This window comes from Balaenoptera physalus, assembly GCF_965194825.1.
Source record: "Balaenoptera physalus genome assembly, chromosome: 13".
NCBI lineage: Eukaryota > Metazoa > Chordata > Mammalia > Artiodactyla > Balaenopteridae > Balaenoptera > Balaenoptera physalus.
Window position 1 is genome coordinate 21,894,128 of NC_138892.1, and position 25,594 is coordinate 21,919,721.

The 25,594-nt window shown below is 37.9% G+C and overlaps 1 protein-coding gene and 1 long non-coding RNA gene across 14 annotated transcripts in view; one reads left to right on the top strand and one right to left on the bottom strand.

The window, feature by feature from the left end:
* The window catches only part of LOC309640610, a 32,855-nt gene extending 22,780 nt beyond the window's left edge, over window positions 1–10,075 (bottom strand). The window contains exons 1-3 of one of the 2 annotated variants that reach the window (XR_014252299.1): window positions 9,607–10,075; window positions 9,068–9,329; window positions 1–8,319 (exon numbers count right to left, since the gene is read on the bottom strand). The exon at window positions 1–8,319 is cut by the window's left edge and continues 22,780 nt beyond it. This is a non-coding gene — a long non-coding RNA (uncharacterized lncRNA). Of the gene's footprint in view, window positions 8,320–9,067; window positions 9,369–9,606 lie in introns of those variants that run through there. The other variant, XR_014252300.1, reaches the window with a different exon arrangement.
* Window positions 10,076–10,161: 86 nt separating this feature from the next.
* Window positions 10,162–25,594, top strand: part of ANKS1B (ankyrin repeat and sterile alpha motif domain containing 1B) — a 1,150,138-nt gene continuing 1,134,705 nt past the window's right edge. For all 12 annotated transcript variants that reach the window (XM_082419292.1, XM_082419289.1, XM_082419300.1 and 9 more), the window contains exon 1: window positions 10,162–10,327. In XM_082419292.1, coding sequence (XP_082275418.1) covers window positions 10,194–10,327 — 134 coding nt within the window. In that variant the 5' untranslated portion in view covers window positions 10,162–10,193. The remainder of the gene's footprint in view (window positions 10,328–25,594) is intronic.

A 25,594-nucleotide genomic window follows, 5' to 3' on the forward strand; every position in this document is an offset into this window, starting at 1 on the left:
GGGAAAGAATTTCCTGGAGTAAATTTAAAAGTCATGTTGACACAGGTGACCTCAGTTCTCAGTACCAGTAGTTAAGCTATATGGGTGTGGGTGGTCTCAATTTTCTATTTCAGGATGGGGGTGAGGTGAGGAACCCTGTTATCCTCAATTCCCCCTCTCTTCATATTTGAAATGCCTCATCCTTCTCTTAAGGGCCTAAGATTTTGGAAGCCAAAAGCCAGGAAGAGAACTTGAGGTTATTTACCAGGTACCTCCTCTGAGCAATGGGATACTTGATTTATTTATTTATTTATTTATCGTGGGAGATGGGTTGCTGAAGGTGAGGAACAAAGGGAAAAGGGAATGGGAGAGGAGGATTTTTTGTTTGTTTATCTTACCACATTCTTACAAGTATTAAGTGACGTATATCTAGAGAAGAAGGTTATACAGTGGAGTGAGTTTTAAATGTTTTATGTGGGGGGTGTTTTTAATGTGTTGATCTCTTTCATAGTGTTTTTTAAAATTAACTATTTTAATAATTATTATTTTAAAAATAATAAATAATTATTAAAATTATGTTGATAATTATTTTAAAAATTAATTATTTTGATAATTATTTTTTAAATTAATTAATTAATTTTTGGCTGCTTTGGGGCTTCGTTGCAGTGCGCAGGCTTCTCAATGAGGAGCACGAGCTCTAGGCATGCAGGCTTCAGTAGTTGTGGCGTGTGGGCTTCCGTAGTTGTGGCTCACAGGCTCTAGAGCGCAGGCTCAGCAGTTGTGGCACACGGGCTTAGTTGCTCTGTGGCATGTGGGATCTTCCCGGACCAGGGCTCGAACCCATGTCCCCTGCATTGGCAGGTGGATTCTTAACCACTGTGCCACCAAGGAAGCCCATTTCATAGTGTTTTAAGAGAAGTAGTTTGCTGAGTCCCTACCTACCCTAGCAGTTAGAATGTCTCAGTATTTTCTTTCCCCATCCTTCCCAAATTCCCTGGACTCTCTGGAATTTTCTCTATGCTGCTTCCATAATTATAGGTACTAGAAAATAATTTCATTTTTTTCTTTTTTCTAGACTCTAGGTGTTTACAATGTTTTTCTTATCAACTTGGGCTGCAGTAATCATCTTTGCTTATAGGTTCCTTCACCTAAAACAACATATTCCAACCAGGAAACATACAAGTGAAATACTTCTTTCAGGTCGCATATTCTGTAAATGGTTTAATTCTTTGTTCTCCTTCATTCATATTCTTAGAGCAAACTTATTTGAGTCAAGTAATATCTGTACTTTTCTATTAGTGCATGTGATCCTGTTTATTAAATGGACACTTCACAGCTACTGAAAATCATCATAAAACTAGGCTGCCACAGACTTCTCAGGCGCCTTCTAAGTTTCTGAACACATAGAAATTGCCACTTGTCATGGTCTTTCAGAGAAAAGAGAAGGCTAAGCCGTATGTATTTGGTTTTTTGTTTGCAGCTCTCAGAGTGTTGAAAATGAAGAAATATTGTACCATAGTTACAAAATTATAACATATTTTAAATGCTTATGTTTCACAAGAAAAAAACAAAAAACAAAAAAAACTGGGCTGATAGTTTTTAAGAAAAGCAATTCAATGATTGAGAGTATTGGGGAGGTCCTTATCTTTCCTCTTTCCTGTTTAGACTAGGTCCCTGCAAAAGTACTGAGAGGTTCATATACTTTTATGTATGAATTATAGTAATAATGCATTTATTGATGTAGTATTTATTGATTATTAATGTATTTATTAAGACTACCACAGTATTTTTCTAACTTTACTGTTTTTCTACATGCGTGGGAAACACATACATACACATACACGTTTATACACATTTTGGATTTCTATGTCAAGCTATGAAACTTAAAAGTTTGACTCTAGTTTAGAAACAAAGCCTTGAGTAAAATTAATTCCAATTACTAGGATGTTTAAAATACTCAGAATTCCCCCAAAGAGAAAATTTTTATGATTCTCATAAACAATATGATCACACGGATACTGAAGGGAAGTAATTTCTCCCTGATTACTGTTGACTCTCAAAGGCGGTGAAGGAATTAACTCAAGCATTTTGGATTACTTTATTACAGAATTGTAGTTGTGTATCCCTATAGGAAGTACAGATTTCTTATTTAAAATTTACCTTCAACATCAAATGTTTCTGGATAACATTACATTAGATATGGATACTATAAAAATTGTAGTAAATAATAATATAAAATGGATATTTTAAAAATTACTTGTTTAGATTTAACTGGCATTTATCGCATATCTACTAAGAGTCAAGTGCCTTCATTTTTTAAATCTCATTTAATCTGATCCACAAAACATCCATCAACCCTCTTATGGACTGTATTGTGTCCCCTCTAAATTCATATATTGAGGTCCTAACCCCCAGTACCTCAGAATGTGACTGTATTTGGAGATATGGTTTTTAAAGAAGTAGTTAAGTTAAAATGAGGTTATTAGAATGGGCCTTAATCCAATAAGACGGGTGTCTTTATAAGAAGAGATTAGGACATATGCACATAGAGGGAAGACTATGTGAAGCATAGGGAGAAGGTGGCCATCTATAAGCCAAAGAAAGATGCCTCAAAAGAAACCAAACCTGCCTTCAACTTGAAGACCCTAGTCTCCAGAATTGTGAAGAAATAAATTTCTGTTGTTTAAGCCACCCAGTCTGTGGTACTTTGTTATGGCAGCCATAGCAAACTGATATACTTGTAAAGGTATGTATTATACTTCTCTATGGACTGATGGCTCTAGAAGTTTTCTGAGCTAAGAAGAGGTCACACCAGGATTGAAACCCAGGTCTTCTGACCACAGTTCTAGGTATGTGTGTGTGTTTAAATTACAAAACTGTAATTTGTGGTATAACAGAAAAAGTGCTTTGGAAAGCATTTAGGTACAAATGTAGAAGAAGACACATTTAGTCAGATAATGTTAGCTACTGAGTCCAGGAAAATCTCACAATTACTCCCCTTCTGTTCTTGGCTGCAAATCCAGCCCAGCTTGGTCCCCCAGTTGGCAGGCTTGGACCTCAGCTGGGTAATAGGAAGAAGATGGTCCATGAATATGGAAGGTGGGAGGACTTTGGATTGTGGTAAATAAATAGAGAATTAGTTGCACATGTTTCTTTGTTAGTGTAAGAGAATTAAAAAGCATATGTATGCTGGACGATTATAGTTAGAATTAACTATTCATATTTTCTCATTTGGTTTAGCTTTATTTTCAAGTTGTTTCATGCAGCTAACTCCCATTCCTTTTCATTGATCCATAAAGTATACATAGACATTAAAAAACGTACAAGGCATGATTTATTTATTTTGTTTTTTTTTTCATATGAAGAAAGAGGGAAGCTCCTTTGAAGTGGGCAAATATCACCAATTAAAAAAGGAATCAGAAGAACTTCCCTGGCGGTTCAGTGGTTAAGACTTCACCTTCCAATGCAGGTGGTGTGGGTTCAATCCCTGGTGGGGGAGCTAAGATCCCACATGCCTCACAGCCTAAAAACCAAAGCATAAAAAAACCCAGAAGCAATATTGTAACAAATTCAATAAAGACTTTTTAAAAAAATGGGAAAAGAACTCCTATTAAAAAAGAAAAAAGAATCAGAGAACATATGCAAGTGAAAAAGCAACTTCATTTTTAGAAAAAGTATTTGTATAATACTTTATATAATTTTGAAATTAAGAACATTCAATAACAATAATACACTTAAATTCCATAAACAATACAAACATGATTGGGAGATGTGAGTGAATTATTACAAGATAGGAGCAGAGGTCAAGCAAAAGATGGCAGGAGGTAACATAGGGATTTAGTTCTGAGAGTATAATTCCCAACTGCCTTCTAAAGAGCAAAGTGTACAGACTTCCAAACAGTGTTCTTCATGGAACACTCTTTTTCCACCTCCTGCTTCCCTTTGCCATATATCTCTCAAGTCTCAGTTTAAGTATCTCCTCTGGAGACAAGTCTTCTGCTCATCTCAAGAAAGGATCTTTCTTGAGATATGAGAGAGTTAGAGATGATTTGCTGATGGGAAGCATTCCTTTCTGCCCAGGCTGGGCATATTTGGCTGCCTGAGGGGATAATTTGATTCCAGGCTCCTGCCCTCCTCCCCCCTCTAAACAATCAGGCCAAGCAAAGAAGTATCCCCCAAAAGGGCTTTAGAATAAGTCACTCCTAAATCTGTAGGCTTATGGCTCATGGACCAAAACCTACCCATGGCCTATATGGCCAGTAAACTAAGAATGGTTTCTGCATTTTTATTTATTTTTTTCTTTTATTTATTTTTTCTTTTATTTCTTTTGGCTGCGTTGGGTTTTCGTTGCTGCGCAGGCTTTCTCTGGTTGCGGCGAGCGGGGGCTACTCTTCGTTGCAGTGCGCGGGCTTCTCATTGCGGTGGCTTCTCTCTTGTTGCGGAGCATGGGCTGTAGGCGCACAGGCTTCAGTAGTTGCAGCGCATGGGCTCAGTAGTTGTGGCGCATGGGCTTAGCTGCTCCGCAGCATGTGGGATCTTCCCACACCAGGGACTGAACCCATGCCTCCTGCATTGGCAGGAGAATTCTTAACCACTGCGCCACCAGGGAAGTCCCTGCATTTTTAAATGGTTGAAAAAAAGTCAAAAGAAGAATATTTTGTGACACGTGGAAATTATACAAAATTCAAATTTAAGTATACATAAATAAAGTTTTATTGGTTCACAACCACACTCCGTTTGTTTTGAATATTGCCTATGGCTACTTTCATGCCACAATGGCGAGTTGAGTAGTGTGATAGAGACTGTGTGGCCCACAAAGCTGAAGATATTTACTCTCTGGCCCTTTAATGAAAAAGTCTGTGACCCATGTGTAGGCAAAAGACAGAAGTAGAGGATGGGGTGTAAGAAGGAGGTATTAGCCCTTGAGAAACATGAGATGAGATTCCAAAAGTGCATATTACATTCTTTGTGTCTTCTTAGTCACCCCTCTAGAGATTGTGTAATAGGTTTATCAGGATGCTAGCTCTTTTCCTCAGTGGAAAATAAATAGAGATGGTAAAAATTTATTTTTTGGCATTTCAGGGGTTTCTCTCTGTGAGAAATAGTTTGGAGACAAGACTACATTTTTCAGTGGGCTGTGTACTGGGTCACCTGTGGGGCACATAGGTTTTCAAAGGTAGTAGCACATAGACAGGGGGGCTCTGAGAGAGGAGGAAGTTAATGACAGAATCAGCAGGATGGTGGTGGAATGTTGTGCGGTGTGATGTGATGGTCTTGGGGGAAACCCTTATTTTTCCACATCAAATTTCCCTAGGGGGGAAGAAACTTCTCCTTTTTCCAAGAGGGAATTGTATTATAGCAAACACTTTTGCTTTTTTTTTTTTTTTTTATATTGCTCTTTTTTTTTTTCATATATTTATTTTATTTATTTATTTTTGGCTGCGTTGGGACTTCGTTGCTGCACGTGGGCTTTCTCTAGTTGCGGCGAGCGGGGGCTACTCTTCATTGCCGTGCACGGGCTTCTCGTTGTGGTGGCTTCTCTTGTTGCAGAGCACAGGCTCTAGGCGTGCGGGCTTCAGGAGTTGTGGCTTGCCGGCTCTGGAGCACAGGCTCAGTAGTTGTGGCGCATGGGCTTAGCTGCTCCGCGGCATGTGGGATCTTCCTGGACCAGGGCTCGAACCCGTGTCTCCTGCATTGGCAGGCAGATTCTCAACCATAGAGCCACCAGGGAAACCCACTTTTGCTTTCTTTCCCTACTTGCTTCCATTGGAATCACTTTACCAGTGGGTGGGATTACTTTCCTTTAAAACAAGATACAGGTTCAATGCTGGCTTGCTTTCTCTCTTGCAATGCCTGTCTCATGGATCACTAAGAAGGGCAGTGGGCTTTCTTCTGCTACGTAACAAGATGGTGGGCATACTTGGGCATCAGTACGTGTCTCAGGATGCTTTCCAAAGGCAGCCCTAGAAACCTATCATTCTCTCTGATCTTCTGATTCCATTTGTGAGACATGCTTTAGGCTGGCTGGCTATACGAATTTTCAGATCTAACTTTCTCCACAGGCAGGTCTCAGGGTGCACATTTACAGAGAGGAAGTTCCTAGTCTCATTTTCAGTCTAGTTTTAGTATGGATCCCTGCACTTTGTGGGATATTAGATACTTACCTCATCCAGGTAATAAAGATGACACTCTAATGAGAAGTTCATTTGGTTCCTTGTGTCTATTCTCAGTCGGTTAGAACCTGGAGAAGATGGGTGATTGACATTCCATGGCCTTCAACATTCATGACCATAAATTCAGAAAGACTGCAAACATGATGATATGCTTGGTGTCTGGGTTTCCTCAGGAAGACGATGAAGGGCAAGTTTGTGCCATGTAGGCATGAGGAGACAAACTTAAATGGAATGCAGAAAGCAAGAACTTGGTGTTCTATTCAGATGCCTAATATCTTCATAGTATTCTGTAACCTGGAGCTAACTTCTGTCCCACAGCCTATCACAGTCCCAGTTATGCAGAGTAACTGTAGAGCTCACGATGGAGAAAGTAGATATTTTCCAAATCCACTCCCTAAATCACAGAGTTATCCTATCTTAGCTCAGCTGATAACTTGATGCTATAAGACATCATCTTCTCTTCCTCACTGCAAACAGACCTTGGTATGCAGTTCTAAGATTGATCTTGATTCATGTTCCTTCACTTTATGTTTCCAAAGGCTTCTTATACTTGCTTTGTCTTTTGCTTTATCTCCCTTTTCTAGTCTCAACCCCTAGTCCCTTCTTTTATTAGTCAATCCCAAGAGGAGTGACTTGCAATAATTCTCAACTTGCTAAAAAGTATACAGAATTACATCTGTGTATATCAGACTTTAGAGTAAGGGATTCAGAACTTCTGCAGGAATTATAATATCTAGTATATATATATTATGCTATTATGTACCAGGAACAATACTAGATTCTTTACTTTGTCTCATTTAATCCTGACTGGTTTGTATGTGTATATAAAACATATATACAATAATATCTAACAATATGTAATATACATGTATAATGATATATATATACACAGTATATACAACATGTGTATATATACACAATATGTTATATATAAAAATAAATAAAAAGAGAAAAAATACTCTAGTATTGTTCCTGGTACATATATACATTTACTACAATTAATACTGTCCATTGAGAATAGCAAAATAGATTTTGATGAAAAAAAAAGGTTCAATTAGAAAAATGTGGAGAATAAATATCTTTTTATTTTTGTTATTAAAACAGAATAGAAATTGATCTCAAATTTATCCCCATACTTGATTTCTAGCTTCAATTATGCATATAACTTAATGGACTAAGACCATATTTCATCACAGGCATACAATATAAGGCCAGTGGAGACCATCAGACATAACTTCATTTTACATACATGCCAACTGAGATCTAGCCTGTGCAATTGGTTCCCAAGATTTTCTGGCTCTTTCCACTACACACAGATGCACAATACCTTGATGAAATCTGGATGTTTAAAAAAATCTGAATTTTTTTTTTTTTTGGCCTCTCCAGATTTTTGGAAGAATGTTTTCACTTTTAATTTGCATGTTAGTTCCCATGCAGTCAAGCCTTTGTCTTCTTCAACAAGAAACTATGATGTAACTACAAACAAAGAGTTTGAAGTTGAAAACTGGCTTGGAGTATCATATACCACTAGAGTACCTGGAACTGTGGAACTGATTCTTGGAATAAATCATTACTAATGGTTTCCCATTGGGAGTTGACCCTCCTGATCACTAACTCAGCCATGATGAAACATTGTTGCTTCTCAAAATTGTTTATTTTTAGCTCTGACCAACTGAATACTTATAGTATATTCTGGGATACATGTGTTTTGCTTAGGTGGCAACATTAGGAAAGTGGAAGAAGGATTTCTGTGTGCCATTTTCAAAATGAAATTAATGGCTCCTTAGCTCTTGTTTCTTTAACTGGTCTGCTAGTCCCAGTATATCAGGGATCATATTATTATCATATATAATATCCTCTTATTATTAAAACAGATTCAAAAACGAAAACAAAACAAAAACCCACTAGCTCAAAATCTACTTCCTTCAGGAAGCCTCCCATAAGCAACCACAATATACCTAACACTTTGAACCATTCAAATAAAATCTCAGAATACTAAATTTCATTAAAAAATGTTAACATATACATTTGTTGTTACTTATTTCTGAATGTCCTTTAAGTTTTCTCCAGTTATTTACTTAAAATTTCCGCCTATAGCAGGCAGTCATGGATTTGAGTCTTGGCTCACTTTCCAGCTCCATGATTTTGGGCTAATCAGTGTCATCATCTGTAAAATAAGGATAAAAATGATACTCATCTCATGGGATTGTTATGAAGGCTGAGATAACATGAAAAAAACTTAGCATAGTACCTGGTACCTAGTAACCGCTCATCAAATGTCTGTGATAATTATTGTCTGTCCATTTTATTTTTTCATGGGGGCAGTAAGGTATATGGGGAGAAGCACGGGCTAGCAGTGAGTCAGTTCTGTGGTCCAGTTCTGTCAGCCACTTACTATGTGCAGCATCTTGAGAAATTTAATTAACCCTCTGACCCACTATTTCCTCATTACCAAAATGGATATATGGTAGTAATATCCAGTTCACTCAATTGTTGTGAGGAAAGCGCCCATTATGTCCCTTTCCTCCCAACTGATTATCAACAAGTTAACATTTATGAAGTCTATTCCAAGGGCAAGGCAACGCACAGGGTGTCACAGGAAGTTTCAAAAAAAAATAAATGCGTGTTCTCCATCGCGGGCAAGGAGAGCAGCTAACAAAATCAAGCCAACCATGCACAATGAATTGCTGATGAATATGCAAATTAAAGTGGGTGTCTAATCCATGCTCATTTATATTTTTTCCCAGTGTGAATGTGTTAGAATTTTCAATGAGAGCCTTTTTCCTGGTATTTTCACAAGTCAGCAGATCCTCAAAGCCCAACTGAAATAGAGGACTGATGAAAGACCTTAGAAAAACTGGAACAGTCACAAACCATTCAGTGGCCAGTGTCACAGAAACTAGAATAAAACAAACCTCTTCTTTCTAAGCAAGCGCAGGTCTCAGTCGTCTCGGGAGGTAAACGGAAGGACGAAAACCGGTCCAGTCACCCGGACACCGACAGAAGCGGTGGCAGAAGGGTTCCTTCCCAGCATCACCAGCCTCCCATCCCGGACATGGAGGATTTTCCTCACGCGTCGTGACTGACCCGAGGCGTGGCGCCGGAGCCCGCGCGGCTGAGAGTCGCAGCGGCCCGGAGAACTCCAGTCCTCACACGGTTAAACCTCTCCCAAGGAGACTGTAAGAGGGAGGGTCCCCGCCCACGAAAACCAGGAGAATCTCGTCCCGGCGCCCCGCCCCCACCTCCTCCCCCTCCACCCCCAACTCGGGACGGACTCACTGGCCGCACCTGCCCGCGCGCACACGCCCCCCGCGCGCCGGCCGCCCCGGGCGCCAGGCCTCAGAGCTGCCGCCGCCGCAGCCGACGGACCCGGGCGTCCGCCCTCCCTATCCCATCCCCGAGCCGCCTCCGCCACCGCCGCCCTCTGCACGCGCCCGCCGCGGCTCGTCCTCACCGTCCGGCCTCGGCGCGGGCCGCGGCCGCTACAGCCGCAGCCGCCGCCGCGCTTCTCTCCGCCGCGGGCCGCGGACGCCGCCGCCTTAACTGCCGAGTGGGCCGGGCGCGAAAGCTGAGGAGAACCCGGGCCGGGGCGCGAGGGCGCGCGGGCCGCCGCCGCCGCCGCGGGCGTTCGCGGTGCTCGGGCTCAGGCGAGGACGGTCTCCGTCTCCTCCTCCGACCTCCTCACTCCTCACCATCCTCCTCCCGCTCCTCAAAAGCACCCCCGGTCCCCACCCCCTCACGCCCCACCCGCGGGAACCAGGCCTCGGGAATTCAGGGGAGTGGCTGTGAGGGCGCGTCGCGGCTCCCAGCTCGGCCAGACCCTCTTCCAAGACATGGTCTGATTCTCATTGTGAAAGCTGCGCCCCGAAGAGGAGCGGAGAGTGGTGTCCCCGGCTGGGGGCTGCACGCATCTCCCGGTGCTGAAGCTCTGGCATTATCTTAGGGTGGGGCGGGGAGGGCCCTGGATTTGGGGGCAGTGGGGGTGGGCGGGGAGGAGGACCCGAAGGGGAAAGGACTCTGTGAGGGAGTCGGCGAGAGACTATGGGGAAGGACCAGGAGCTGTTGGAAGCTGCTCGCACTGGAAATGTGGCTCTGGTGGAGAAACTCCTGTCTGGCAGGAAAGGAGGGATCCTGGGCGGTGGATCCGGACCCCTGCCCCTGTCTAATCTGCTAAGGTAAGGACTGGAACCGGCTCCGGGTCTGCACACCTCGTAGTGCATTGTGATGGATACGTCCTGCTCCTCATGGTTATTGCACCTGGTGGCTGCCAGCGATTCATTCTTAAATTAGGTAGGAAAACAGAATGTGTGTATGGAGAGGAGGCATGCACCTCCCGGTCAGATTGATGCCTTAGATCCTTTGAGTAATTTTAAGATAGCCTTCCATCAATGCGTCGGTAGCTACTTTTCTCTGAGCTGTGGTGCAGAACTTATACATGTACTAGTGTTGCTGGAAGAATTTCTGCGTTTCACCCGCTTTACGTCAGTGTTTATTATATATTTTCTGCTTCGAACCCGGCCTTTTTTTTTTTTTGTCTACTTAAATGAAATTGGCAAAGAAGTATTGGCGTGCGTGCAATTATTCTGCAAAAGCCACAGCCTTTGGTTGCTGCTACCCTTCTCTTGCAGAAGGCATTTGCTGTGCTGTGGGATATGATCCCCCAAAATGAAGAAAGTGAGCCTTCTGATGAGATGTCATCAGTACAGGGTGTGTGTAAAACTTGATGAGGCAGGTTAGGCAGCCCCAGCAGTACTTTCAGCCACCTGGACACGGCTGAGTGAAACTTGGTTATTATATCTCAGGATGAAGGATGCCAGGTCGGGATTGGCAAAGTGTGTATGGAATATAGTAGAGGCCTTTTAATGGGAAGATGTTCCAGGTGAGACTAATATTGCTTGGAGAATCTTTCTAAGATGACATTTAAAAAAAAGTCAAGGTCTTTATTCAGCAGGCAGTACCTTGGAAATAGCAGGGTTGATTTGCATATTTGAAAAAACAAAAGTTGAATTGATGGGCAAATGAAATCAGTTGTGAGGGAGGAAGCCTGAAGAATATTCACTAGATAAAATTCAAGGAAAGCTATTTAGTTTCTAAAATCATGGCTATTCAGTTTACCCTGGATATTTTTGGAGGCATCAGTCATCATTCATATCTTCACCCTAAAACATCTCTTAGACAGCTCAACTGTACTTGTAAAAATTTTTTAAGCTCAAGTGATTTTCTTGGTTTTTAAAAACTGTTTCTTGCTACTCTTGACAGGTGCTTAATACAAACTTTTGGGTGATGACATTGTGTTCTTTACACAAGTTTTCATATGTTGTGGTGGTCAGATAAAGCAGTTATTTACAGTCCTGGCCAATAGGGTAAATGAGAATATTTCTATTACAGTGTAATGACTTTAGTTGGAATATAGTTGATAGGATTTTAGAAAGCTCCACGTGATCATCTATATTTGTTGACAGTGACATTTTATTGGAATGACAGTTCACCTCAGAACAATGAATATTTATGGGACTTTTTTTCATTAAGTCTTAGAAGTGATGCCTCTTGTGTGTACTCCCTTGTTGAGTAATTTTCACTTTCAATCACAAGTAGATGGCACTTCTTTTCATTTTTTCTACGTCCTGTAGAACCTTGACTCATTTTATTATCTGGACTGTTGCCATGTCACTGTTTTAATTTTTCAAAATAGCTCTGCTCTCTGTAACTCCATCGGGGATTTTGAATCTAATAATGCCAGCCCCTTCCAGATTGCTCTCTTTAGGAGATATGAGGGAAAGGAGATGTAAGGTAAAGGACTGAGTTTGGATGTCATTGCTCTTGTGAGTATGTATGTCTTCTTCTACAAAGACTGGCCAAAGAGCTAAATCACATCCTCCAAAAAAATTTTTACAAGTATCAAATTGAAATATGTTTTTAAAACACGTACTTCAAATTTCTTTGTATATTTCTTATTTGGCTCTATACTTTGGACAAAGAATAGAGTATCATTTATCATTTCTAATTTTACTGATGATACAAATCAGGGTCAAAAGAAAGTTAAGTACTTATGGTTTTCAACTGTGGCACGTAAAGAGCTTAGAAGTCATAAAAAAAAATCACAAGTAGACAATGTGTACATATTTCAGATTATAGCTCTAGTACTTGCCCTTAGTCACAGGTAGTGTATACAGAAGCAGTTTATTTGGCTATAGTTTTAAATTGCAGGTAAAATAAGTATGTTTGCCAGTGGATCATATCAGTGATAAAAATAATTATGGCTAGAAACCTATATCCTGAAAGAGGTTTCTAAAAATAATTTATTTGGAAAAACACTAAAGAATTCTTTGAGAACAGTGAGAATTTTGGTTAATTTCATTGAGAGTAATGGTGTTTTAAAAAGCTTATCTTTGTGATAGAACTTAAAGGTAAACATCTTTTAAATACCTTCTTAGTTGTGCCATTTAAAAAAAAGAATAGATGTCAAATTTTAGGAATAGAATAGCAACTATTTAATGTTGGTAAACATAAATAAAACATCAAAATTTTGACCCCAATGTACTTCTTGAATGAGAGGTTTTCTCTTTTGCTGATTTTGTCAGAGGTAGCAATAGTAGCCCTACAATGAGAATGCACATAGAAAACAAAACAAAACAAAACAAAAAACCTAAAAAAAAATGTGTTCATTAAAGTAGTTTGAACCAAGCTGTAAAACATCAAAATCAAAACCAATAACCTTTAAACTTGCATTTATCTATCTCATACTGAATAAATAACTAAAACAGCACCTTTGAGGAAAATGAGAATTGAAATTATATTCTTTGGGTGATCCTTTGCATAAAATGAAATTCCTAAGAAGGCACATTTTATTTAGCTGTCACTTTATATCACAAATGATTGTCATCAAAAGTTTATTTACAGGATAATAGATAATTATCCCTTTTCCTTCAAACATAATGACACTTCAAAATTTTAAACTATTTTGGAATGAATTGTGGAATAGGTTTGGTACTCCCCTGCTCTACTTTATTACTTGTGTTGTGTAGTAATAGGGTTGGAACCTGTGCTAAATGTGTGTGTCATCTCACTCAATTCTTGTATCAACCTTAAGATGTTGGTCCTCATTTCTCAGATGAAGGACTAAAGAGATAGGAAGATTAAGAACTTGCCTAAGGTCACATAATTAGTAATGGCAAAGATTTTAAGTTCTGTGATTCAGATTTGCCTTACCACGTCTTAAGTCTTACTCATTGAATCTGTTTTATTTGCAAAAGTTTAAGGTACATGGCCAATTAGATAGTCTAATCTGAACACTTTTTTGCTATGAATAATAATTTAATTTAAAAATCCTTAATTTTTTTTTTTTTTGCTTAAGAAAACCCAAAAAACAACTCATGACTGCCCTTTGAGGGATCAGTAGATAAAGACTTTCCTGAAGATGCTTTTGATCACATATTACCTACTAAGTGAGCAGTAACTGTATGATGGGGAATCAGGTATGTTTGGGTGACACTGTGAGTTTTAGCAATAGTAAAAATGACCTTGAATAAATATAAATATGTTTCTAAGCCTCACTGTGCTCTTCTATGAAGTCAAATAGTAATAATACCTATCATATAGGGCTGTTGTAAGGATTAAATGAGGTATAAAGAAATTAATGCACATTGGTGTTCATCATTGTGCTGTTATTTCTCACACAGCTTTAAAGCACTTGACTCTATTTCTTCTTTTTTTTCATTTTAGAAAGCTCTAATTTATTAGTAAACCTTCCCTTCCCTTCCATTGAGCTGAAATCTTCCTTTGTTGAACTGCTACGTTTTGTTTTTAGTTTTTAAATTTTGGAGCTTTTCAGAATAAATTTAATCTCGACTTCTATGTAACAATGCTTCAACAATTTTAAAGTCTTTAGTGCCACCTCTTCCTACTTTCGTTATCAAGACTAAGTATCTCCATTTCCTTACCATTTTGTTGACTCTCTGTCTTAAGGCCTTAATTACTAAGGGTTTGGCTTCACATTATACTAGGAGTAAATTTCTGTAGTAAGTTTTCCATTAGAACCACAGAATCTTAAAATAGAAAGGGGCCTTTTCATCCAACTTCTTACTTAGAGAATTTACCTCTGACATCCTTTACCAGTTATTCCAATTCTGTTAAACCCTGCAATGGCTAGATCCATCCATTCCATTTTTGACAGCTCTAATAATTAAAAAAATTCATCTTTTATTGAGCTGAAATTCACCTCCCTGTAATTTCCAGCAGTTGGTACTAGTTTGGCTTTATGAGTCAATACAAAGTAGCCAGGGCAGTTCTTTAGCTAATATTTAGCTATATTGTTTTCTTATAAATCTATTTTTTTCCCAAGATTTTAGCAGCCTGTTGTCATGTGGCAATAGAGCATAGGTGGTAAGAACTTACATTTTTATACTTTTCACTACCCTCTTTTTCTTCTTTCATATTCTCAAATTTTTCAATGACTCTTTTCAAATGTGGTGACCAGAAATGAACAAAATGCACTAGGTGTCATTTGACCAGTATAGAATATACTGGGACTTGATATATTTGAATTAAAAAAAAAGTTACAGAACAGCATTTGTAGTATGATCCTTTTCTTTAACAAAGAATAAGTGTGTGTGAACATTTATACTGTACATTAAGAAGTCTGGAATGATAAACACCAAAATGTAAATAGTATTCTTTGTTGAATGGTGGAATTGTGGGTGATCTTTATTAATGTATTTATTTTGGCTTATCTGCATTTTCCAATATTCTACAGTGAACATGTATTGTGTAATGAAAACCTCTAAAGAACCTCTCTTCAGATGGGTATAAATTTAAAAATGGCAATCTTTATGCTTGGTCTTCCTACTAACATCGAAGCCACTTAACAGAACTATTAGCCAGCTGTTTCTCTCCAATATATCTGTTTGAATATTATGAGGTATTTTATTGCCTTTCTATATTCACATTATGTTCTGTTTGTCATTCCTTTGATCTACCCCTGTAGTAGTAAGTCTATAAATTCCACGAAAATTAGGCTACTTTGTTATAGCTTGTTTCTGATAGCGAACCATTGATGATGCCTAGTATTGTGCAAATTCCTTCTACTCCCTTGCTTCTAATTCTTTTGGGTCTGGATACTTAGATTCATTTAAAGCAGCTAAGTGTCTCTTATGATCTCTGTCTTTTTGGAGCTTCAGTAATCTCCTAGCATTATTTGTTTATCCTTTCTGGTTTGAAAATGATTCTCACTAGGGATAAGAGCAAAGTAGATGTTGGGAAGAATCAGATTCTTGGTGTTGTTAGATGTCTTCGGAAATTCTCTTGTGGTCTAAAACCATCCACAGTTTTACTCTGTGAGAGATTAAAGTTACATTAGCTGTCATAGCAGTGAACTTCTATTACTTCCCTCCTTTTTTCAAACTTAGCTGAAAAGGACATTAGCCTTTTTCTAGGGCAAGTGTACAACTTCACTTTTGTGTTTTTTTTCAGTTTTACTTCTCGCCACCCTCTTTCATCCTTAAAAAAATCTGAGCTCATCAGAGCTCATTAGAGTACTCAAATTGAGTTGCTTCCCTCCTTTTCTTCCTTCATATTATATGTGAAATTTCATTTTATTTAACATATCTTTCATGAGACAGCTGCAGAGCTTTTTAAAATCTCTCTCTTTGGCATAACTACCTTTTAATCTAAACAAAAATAATTCCCATTTAAACTGTGTTAAATTATTTCTTTTTTAGTCTAGATTAAGAATTATTTGTACTTTGATAAAGCAGTAAAAAGTTTGTTAATACCTCAAATTTACTTGATTTTCTTAATGCCTCAAAGAGTCGAATACTATGTAAAGTGTATTTAGTAAATTCTTGTTGAACATAAGGAATCCAGTTCTCAAGACTCCCATGTGAAGAAGTACATCAGTAAGAACTGAGGAAAAAATAATCTTCGTGTTATCAAAGGTATATAAACCAGAGAGCTTATCAATTTTTCAGATTCAGGATTCAGTTCATGAAGTTTTTGGTGATGGATACAAGGAGATAAGAGGCAACTTGGAAGTATTGTAATTTTCACAACTATTTGGGCAATTGTGGTTATTGGGACTCTGATATAAGGTACTCATTTCCAGGGAAACTATTAGTTAAATGGAATAAATCACAAATAGAGCAGTTAAACTGCATGGAAATGTTATATCTACAAAAATAGTCAAGTTGCAAGTGGGTTATCTATTTTAGATAGTAATGGTGTTTGAAGTGGTGATTGCACCATTATGTGCAGGGAGCTGTGTCTGCCAGAGTGAACAGTGCCAGCTGCATGATGGGGAGTGAGGAGAGAGGAGAGGGAATTTTGGTATTGACCTCTTTCTCAACTAAAGGGTTTTCAGCTCCCTCTTCAAAACTGTGAGGCTGATGTGTAGCAGGGAATTAGGACAACCAGCTGGTGACTACTCAACCTGTCCGTTTTTACATCGCCCAATTCCTGGTGCATCTCAGTGGTTTCTTACAGTTGCAGATGAGTGAAGTAGGTCTTCACTGACATTAATGCAGAAACTTACAGTATTCAGTAGTGTGCCTACTGACCTTGGCAATTTAACCTCTCGGGTGACAGTAAACACAAATTGATTAGTTCAGTTGTATACTGAAATAATTTACTTAATTATGCATTTGAGGTAATTTTGGAAAATTCTTTCAAAGAGGCTATTTTAGAACATTTTCCTGAGTATTTAACTAGAAATGGAAGCTGCCTATAATTCAAATCATGGGTTAGAAAAGATTAATTTCAACCTACAGAACCTGAAGCTATTTAACATTTAATGCATTTCAGTGTGTCTTTGGTTTCCATTTTGAACATATTGCAGCATGGTTTTAATTAATTAAAATATGATGAGTTTTGGTTATTCATTATATGTTGATATGAGAGATTATCTTACATTTGAAAAAGCAGGAATTTACACAGAAGACTCATCTGTGTGCCAGTTCTTTCTCTAGTCTGTGATGACATGGTCATGTAAACCATATGGCAGCCAGAGGCACAATGCCAGTTGACAGCCCAATGCATTTTTTTGTGTAACACAGATCTAAGAACTCTTCTTAGAGTCCGGTTTTCTTCTTTTGTGTCAGTAGGACAGCAGGTGAATTCTACATTTGTGTTAAACCTGGGTGAGGCTTGCAATTGTGTGATTTTTTGAGGGTGAATCAAAATATATGGCCAAAGGATAAATTTTGTTTTCCTCATTTCCTTCTACTGTAATCTCCAAAGTTCACCTCTGAGAGTGTTTCTTATATATAGTGCTTTATTATTTAACAGCATATCTTTACGAATCTGTCTATAAAATGAATTTTGATTCAGTTGTGCTGTAGAATTGTCTGGGTTCTATTGTGTTGTGAGAGCAGCTTTAATTAAAGTGGTTAATTACTTCTAGTTAAGTGAGCTGAAACAATTGGCCTAAACTTGTTGCCCTTAAATTGGATCATCTCTTGACTGATGGTTGTGGGAATAAACAGCCAACCTCATTTCTTGCTGCCTGATTGATATTTCTGTTCCCTGCACCCCATTTCCTCTAACCCTTCCTGCTCAAATTTCTTTTTCTAGAAAGAAAGTCTCTTCTCCATTCTAATTAGTACAGGTTCAACCTGCCTCTAGTTTTTGTGCCAACTATCCCTCTCCAAGAGTAGCAGATTTTGTGTGAGGAGTAGAGTTGGGGTGGGCTGGGTATAGTGACAAGTAGATTAAGAAGAACAAAAATTGGACCTTCAAAATTGTGGCATTTACAGAGTTTGCTTTCATCATCTCTAGTTTCCTGCATATCTCAATGTTAATTTCTCCTCACACATCATGGACTCAGTGCCCTTGGGCCTTTCCTAACCTTACCCCACCACCACCAATTATTTGTGGGTGCTGACAATTCATACTGAAGTATGATTGACTGGTAAAGGCTTTTAGGAAGAGGAAGCTCTTTTAGTATTTTCATTTAAAGAGGAAACAAAACTTTAGGCCAAAATACTAAAGCTATGGAACTCTAATGGCAGAGTTGATGGAATGGATTTTTCAGATTTGCAAGTGTGGGTTGGATAAAGGTGGTCATTTATCCTTTCTTCTTACAAGGCTGGTGCTGTAGAAGGGGAAAGGGATTTGATTGGAATCAAGAGAAATAGGATAGCATAGGGCTGGTGCTGGAAAATCCTTTTTTTTTTTTTTTTTTTGCTACTTGATTAGTCCCTAGAACTTTTTATTGGCTATCTGTTATATACTGATCTTAGGTATCAGCATATGGTATATATTTTGCCTATTTCCAGAAATTATTCCTAAGATGTTTTCATTTATTATAACAAAGATATAGAATAGAATTGTATAAGAGCTTTAATATCTAATGTGGTTTTAGATTCAAATTCTTCCACATCCATTTTCTTGTTATTAAAAAAATTCATGTTGTAAGTTTACTCAATATGTAGGTTTTTTCATAAACCCATGTTTTACTACTGGGGAGGTGTTTGACGTTCTGTCCCCTGGATCCCAATTAGCATTCTTCCACACTAAAGTTTTCTTTTCTTTTTTTCTTTTTCCCCCCCCAAATTAGTATTTAGCCACTTCGAATCCTTGTTTGATACCTCTAGTTACTAATCTGCATTTGAAATGTTTCATGTAGCATATAAATATGCTGAATTTAGTATCTTATGTTTTGAATATACTAAAAAACTGCTATATTTACTTAGAGAATTATCCCTGTTTTGTGTAGATATTTTACTTCTAGTATGGAGGCATGGGAGTGAGTGGGAGTTTGTGGGGAGCTGCAGGAATTATGCAGAGATGTTCTTTGGCATGGTAAACTCCGTGGTGGTGGAGTAGCCTAGAACAGAGTTGCTTCCTGTTGGCTTGCTTTGGCTAGTGGCCAGAGTGGTCTGTTACTCTGAATTTCATAGAAACTTTGGAGACATAATGGAGAAGGTGAAGAATTACAAACAAGTACCTGTAGAATAATGGGAGAATATTTAACAAAGAGTTAATACAGTGTGATATGTGCTGTAATGGAAGTCTCAAACAATGCTACAGGAATGCCAGGAACAAGGAGGAGATACCTTTAGTCTGTTTGGAGGAGTTGTCAGGGGAAACTTCAGAGAGGAGGTGATTCTTGAATCTTGTTGAATGAGTAGGAGTTTGTCAGGTTGACAATTTGCAGGAAGGGTGTTTCAGGCAAAAGGAACAGTATATTTAATAATTGTGTGTGAAAATGTAGAATATATATAATGTGGGATATTAGAAGTAGTTTGTTACAGAGCATGGATATGAGGTAAGTCTGGGGATTGAAGTACTTGTGTGCTGCCCTTAGGAGTTTGAATTTTAATCTGAAGGCCATGGAGATCCATTGACTTTTTGTTTCAAATTTTGATATGTTACTTATTCATTTATGATAATAGCATGACTGTGTTTCAGAAAATTGAGTAGAAGAGTAAAAATCATTCCAATCCTATTGCTAAAATAACTTTTTCCTATGTATGTTTAATGTAGTTGCTATTAGATAGAGTGTACAGTTTGAATCCTGAATTTTTTGCTTAGTAATATATCAAACTTTTTTAGTGTTATTCTAAAGTCTTCATAATCATTTTTTATCACACCATAGTATTCCATTTAATGCAGAATTTTCATAGACTTCTTCCATCAGAATCACTCCTGGTCGTTTGTTAAAAATATGCATTTCCTATTCCCATCTCAGACTTACTAGGTCAGAATTTTTGGGTATAAGGTCTGGGAATATGCATTTTACAAGCTTCCCTAGTTTAATTGCTGTGTACTCTGTAAAGTATGAGAACCACTGATCTGGTGATGTATATACCATTACTTAAACATTCCCTTAATACTCGATACTTGGATATTTTAACTTGTTATTATTATAAGTAATATTTTGATGAACATTGTTATACAAATCATCTTTTCAATAAAATTATATTCTTAATATACATTTCTAGAAGTGGAATCACTATTCTGAAATGTATTTATCATTAACTCCATATTTATATATGGGGTAAAAGAGCAGAAAAATTGAATAACTTGCCCAAAGTTACAAAGCTAGTAAGTGACAGATCCAAGATTCAAATTCAGGTCTTTCTGATCCCAGAGATCTTTTTATTGTCCATGTTGCTTCCTTGTTCCATAGGGACCAATGTATGTCTTTGGTTAAAATACGAAAATGCCAATATGATTCCAGTATATAAATAGAAAGTACATTTTCTACAAAATTATATAGTAACGTATTTCAGATCTTGCATAGTTCTCATTATTTTTGCTTTTGCTCATCATACAGTTTCACATTATAGGCAGTATTTTGCTTTACATTTGTTTCTTTTTTTTATTTACCAAGTTTTAAAATTTTTTTAAGTCTATTTTAATTTTTTTGGCTGTGCTGTGTGGCATGCGGGATCTTAGTTCCCCCACCAGAGATTGAACCTGCGACCCCTGCAGTGGAAGTGCGGAGTCTTAACCACTGGACCTACAGTGGTTAAGTAGGTCCAGTGGTAAGTCCTACATTCGTTTCTTGATGGCACGTAAACAGTAAACTGAATTCAATGTTAAGTTAGTCAAAGATGTTTTAAAATATTTCTTTGTCAGTCATCATTTTCACCTTAAACAGGGTGAAATTGTTTTATCCAAAATTTCTTAGACACTTGATGTTATATAACTTCTGTTGTCTTCAAAGGTGGTCTAATAACTTGTCAGATGGGTGTGATTCAGATGGGTGTGATTTATATCTCCTTATTTCTTCCCTCTTACAAAAGGAGGAAAATAAAGTGTTCACCATAGTCCTCACTTAATAAACTTTATAATGTATCTCTTTCAAGCTGATAAATCTGAGCTCATAGTTCTTAACTGAGCTCATTAACAACTCAGGGACCTCATCAAGTCTAGTGTTAGGCTGTGTAGAAAAACCAAGGAACCAAGGCAGTTAGGACCTTCACCTCCTCTCTTTCTGTGTACCTCTGTCCCTTTTCAGAGCCTTTCTTTCTGTCTTGGTTATGAGGCATTCTTTGGCTTCTTTTATCTGGAACTCAGAACTCTCATTCAGTTTTACCCTGTACCAAAAAAAGTTTCCTATATTACATTTTATTCCTTCATGCCTTAGATCTCCATTTTCAAAAACAGCAAATGGCATAGTAGAAAGAAGCAGCAAGATGTAATGGAAAAAGTCTGAATCTTGGGATTGAATGAAAACTGCCATTGAATGGATTTTTGGCCCTTGGCAAGTTATTCCACTTCTTTGGGCTTCAGTCTCCTTATTTATAAAGTGGAAATGATAATACCTGTCTTGTAGAGTTGTAAGAAGTAGAGATAATTTATATAAAGTACCTAGCACAGTGCCTGTCACATAGGAGGACTCAAATGCATGCTTCTGTTATGATTATTATTATTACTAGGACATTAATGGCTGTGCAAGGAATAATTGTATAGATTCAGAGTATCTTTATTTCAATGGGAACTCTGGGATATTTGCATTTTAATAGGTAACTTCTTTAGGGACATTGTCTTAGCCTAAATTGTTAATGGTATAGGCACCAAGACAGGCCATTGGGGATGATGATTTGTCCAGTCTTCCTGACTGCAGAGATAGGGATTACTTTTTCCTGCCTACTTTTAGGAGTGGTTCTGGTCACCAAAGATGTAGCCTTTATTCTTATCTTCTACATTCCTCACGAAGCTAATTTGAACAGAAAGAGATTGTGTTCTGTTGGAGTTGTATGTGCTCTGCTATAATCCATGTGGTTAATGGGTTCCTAATAAGCCTGTCATTAATATTTTCCTTATCTTTCTTTTTAAAGCATTATTAATTGACAAATATTTTGAGGGTGTGTACTGTGTATTTACCGTGATGATGGTGCTTTGGAGGATAGAAAATAGACTTCTCTTTAGGCCCTTACAAAAATTGCACACATAGGATGATAGCTAACTATATAGTAGTGTCTAATTTTACTAGGGTCTGAAAGCTCATAAATTCAACTCTTTCTTTGGCTTAGTCCAGTGTCGACATTTGGCTCTCATCTTCCACTGCATACCAGTGTATGATCTGAATCTGATCATGAATTTAAGTAATTCTTTAACAGCTGAAGATAGAACTATATACTCTCAAATAGTTTTCTTTAAAAAATTAAAAAAATAATCACATACTTGAGGAAAACCTAGAAGTACAAGGCAAAGAACTGTTTCTTTTCCTGGACCATTTGAGAGTAAGTTGCCAACCTAATGTACTAGCACCCCAGAATACCTTAGTTTGTATTTAGTTACTTCCTAAAGACAAGGATATTTCCCAGTATAACCACAGTACATCTACTAAAATCAGGAAATAACCCCCAGACCCCACTCAGGTGTGCCAGTGGTATGCATCATTGGGATCCAGTTCAAAATCACCCATTACATTTAGTTGTCATACCTCTTTAAACTTCTTTGGTATGGTACAGTTTCTCAGTCTTGCCTTGACTTTTATGACCTTGATACTTTTCAAAGACTATAGGCCAGTTATTTTGTAAAATGCCCCTCATTTGGGCTTTCCTGATGTTTACTCATGCATTTTGGTAGGAATATCACAGAGGGGATTCTGTGTTCTTTTCATTGCATCCTATCAGATGGCATGTGATTTTGATTTTGTCCTATTTCTGATAATGTTCTCTTTAATCACTTGCTTTTACTAGTGTCTGTCAGACTTCTCTATATACAATTACTCTTTTTCCATTTGTAAAAACTATTTTGTGGGGAAGTACATTTACACTATGTGAATATCCCATTCCTCATCAAACTTTCTCTTATTCATTTATTTATTTACAGGCATACCTCAGAGGTACTGTGGGTTCAGTTCCAGATCACTACAATAAAGCAAGTCACATGAATTTTTTGGTTTCCCAATGCATATAAAAGTTATGTTTACACTACACTATACTACAGTCTATTAAATATGCAATAGCATTGTGTCTAAAAAACACGGTACATACCTTAATAAAAAAATACTTTATTGCTAAAAATGCTAAACAACGTCTGAGCCTTCAGTGAGTTGTAATCTTTTTTTGCTGGTGGAGGGTCTTCCTTCGATGTTCATGGCTGCTGACTGATAAGGGTGGTGGTTGCTGAAGGCTGGGATGGCTATGGCAACTTCTTAAAATAAGAAAATGAAGTTTCCCATCTCAATTGACTCTTCCTTTCATGAATGATTTCTGTACCATGTAATGCTATTTTGTATTTTACCCACAATAGAGCTTCTTTCAAAACTAGAGTTAATCCTCCCAAAACCTGTTGCTGCTTTAGCAACTAAGTTTGTGTAATATTCTAAATCCTTTGTTGCTTCCATCTCAAGCAACTACTTTCTTTGCCATTCCATAAGAAGCAATTTCTCATCTGTCCAAAGTCTATCATGAGTTGCAGCAATTCAGTCACATCTTCAGTTTCTACTTCCATCTCTAGTTCTCTTGCCATTTCCACCACATCTGCAGTTAATTCCCTCACTAAAGTCTTGAACCCTTCAGTAATCCATAAGGGTTGGAATCAACTTCTTCCAAATTCCTGTTCCTGTTGATATTTTAACTTCTTCCCATGAATCATGAATGTTCTTAATGGCATCCAGAAGGGTGAATCCTTTCCAGAAGGTTTTCAATTGACTTTGTCCAGATTCATCAGAGGAATCATTATCTGTGGCAGCTATAGCCTTACAAAATATGTTTTTTAAATAATGACTTGAAAGTTGAAATTACTCCTTGATCTGTGGACTGCAGAATGGACATTGTGTTGGCAGGTGTGAAAATAATATTACTCTCATTGTACATCTCCATCATAGTTCTTAGGTGACCAGGTGCATTGTCACTGAGCAGTAATATTTGGAGAGGAATATTTTTTTCCTGAGCAGTAGGTCTCAACAGTGGGCTTAAAAGATTCAGTAAACCATGTTGTAAACAGATGTGCTGTCATCCAGTCTTTCCTGTTGCATTTATAGAACATAGACAGAGTAGATTTAGCATAATTCTTAAGGGCCCTAGGATTTTTTGGAATGGTAAATGAACATTGGCTTCAATTTATTTTTATTTAATTAATTTAAAAAATTGAAGTATAGTTGATTTACAATTGGCTTAAATTTAAAGTCACCAGCTACCTTAGCTCCTAACAGGCTGACAGGAGAGTCAGCCTGTCCTTTGAAGCTTTGAAGCCAGATGTTGACTCCTCCTCTCTAGCTATGAAAGTCCTAGATGACATTGTCTTCTAATGGAAGGCTGTTCTGTCTACATTGAAAAATCTGTTGCTTAGGGTAGCCACTTTCATTAGTTATTTTAGTTAGATCTTCTGGATAACTGGCTACAGCTTCTACATTAGCATTTTCTGCTTCATCTTGCACTTTTATGTGATGGAGATGGCCTCTTTCCTTAAACTTCATGAACCAACCTCTACTGGCTTCAGACTTTTCTTCTGCAGCTTTCTCATGTCTTTCTCAGACTTCATTTGCTCTGGATTTGGCTTTGGCTTAAGGGAATGCTGTGGCTCATTTGATCTTCTATCCAGAGACCCCTAAAACTTTCTTATCAGTGATAAGGTTGTTTTGCTTTCTTATCATTTGTGTGTTCATTGGAGTGGAACTTTAAATTTCCTTCAAGAATATTTTTTTTGCATTCACAACTTGGCTAGCTGTTTAGTGCAAGATGCCTAGCTTTCAGCCTGTCTCAGCTTTTGACGTATCTTCTTCACTAAGCTTAATCATTTCTAGCTTTTGATTTAAAGTAAGAGATGACTGAGTCTTCCTTTCACTTGAACACTTAGAGGCCATTGTAGGGTTATTGATTGGCCTAATTTCAGTACTGTTGTGTCTCAGAATAGGGAACCCCGAGGAGAGGGAGAGAGACAGGAATGGCCAGTCAGTGAAGCAGTCAGGACATACACAGCGTTTATCTGTTAAGTTTGCTATCTTATATAGGCATGGTTCATGGCACCTCGAAACAATTTTTTTTTTAACATCTTTGTTGGAGTATAATTGCTTTACAATGGTGTGTTAGCTTCTGCTTTATAACATAGTGAATCAGCTATACATTTACATATATCCCCATATCTCCTCCCTATTGCATCTCTCTCCCACCTTCCCTATCTCACTCCTCTAGGTGGTCACAAAGCACCAAGCTGATCTCCCTGTGCTATGCGGCTGCTTCCCACTAGCTATCTATTTTACATTTGGTAGTATATATAAGTCCATGCCACTCTATCACTTCGTCCCAGCTTACCCTTCCCCCTCCCAGTGTCCTCAAGTCCATTCTCTACGTCTGTGTCTTTATTCCTGTCCTGCCCTTAGATTCTTCAGAACCATTTTTTTTTTTTTAGATTCCGTATATATGTGTTAGCATACGGTATTTGTTTTTCTCTTTCTGACTTACTTCACTCTGTATGACAGTCTGTAGGTCCATCCACCTCACTACAAATAACTCAATTTCGTTTCTTTTTATGGCTGAGTAATATTCCAT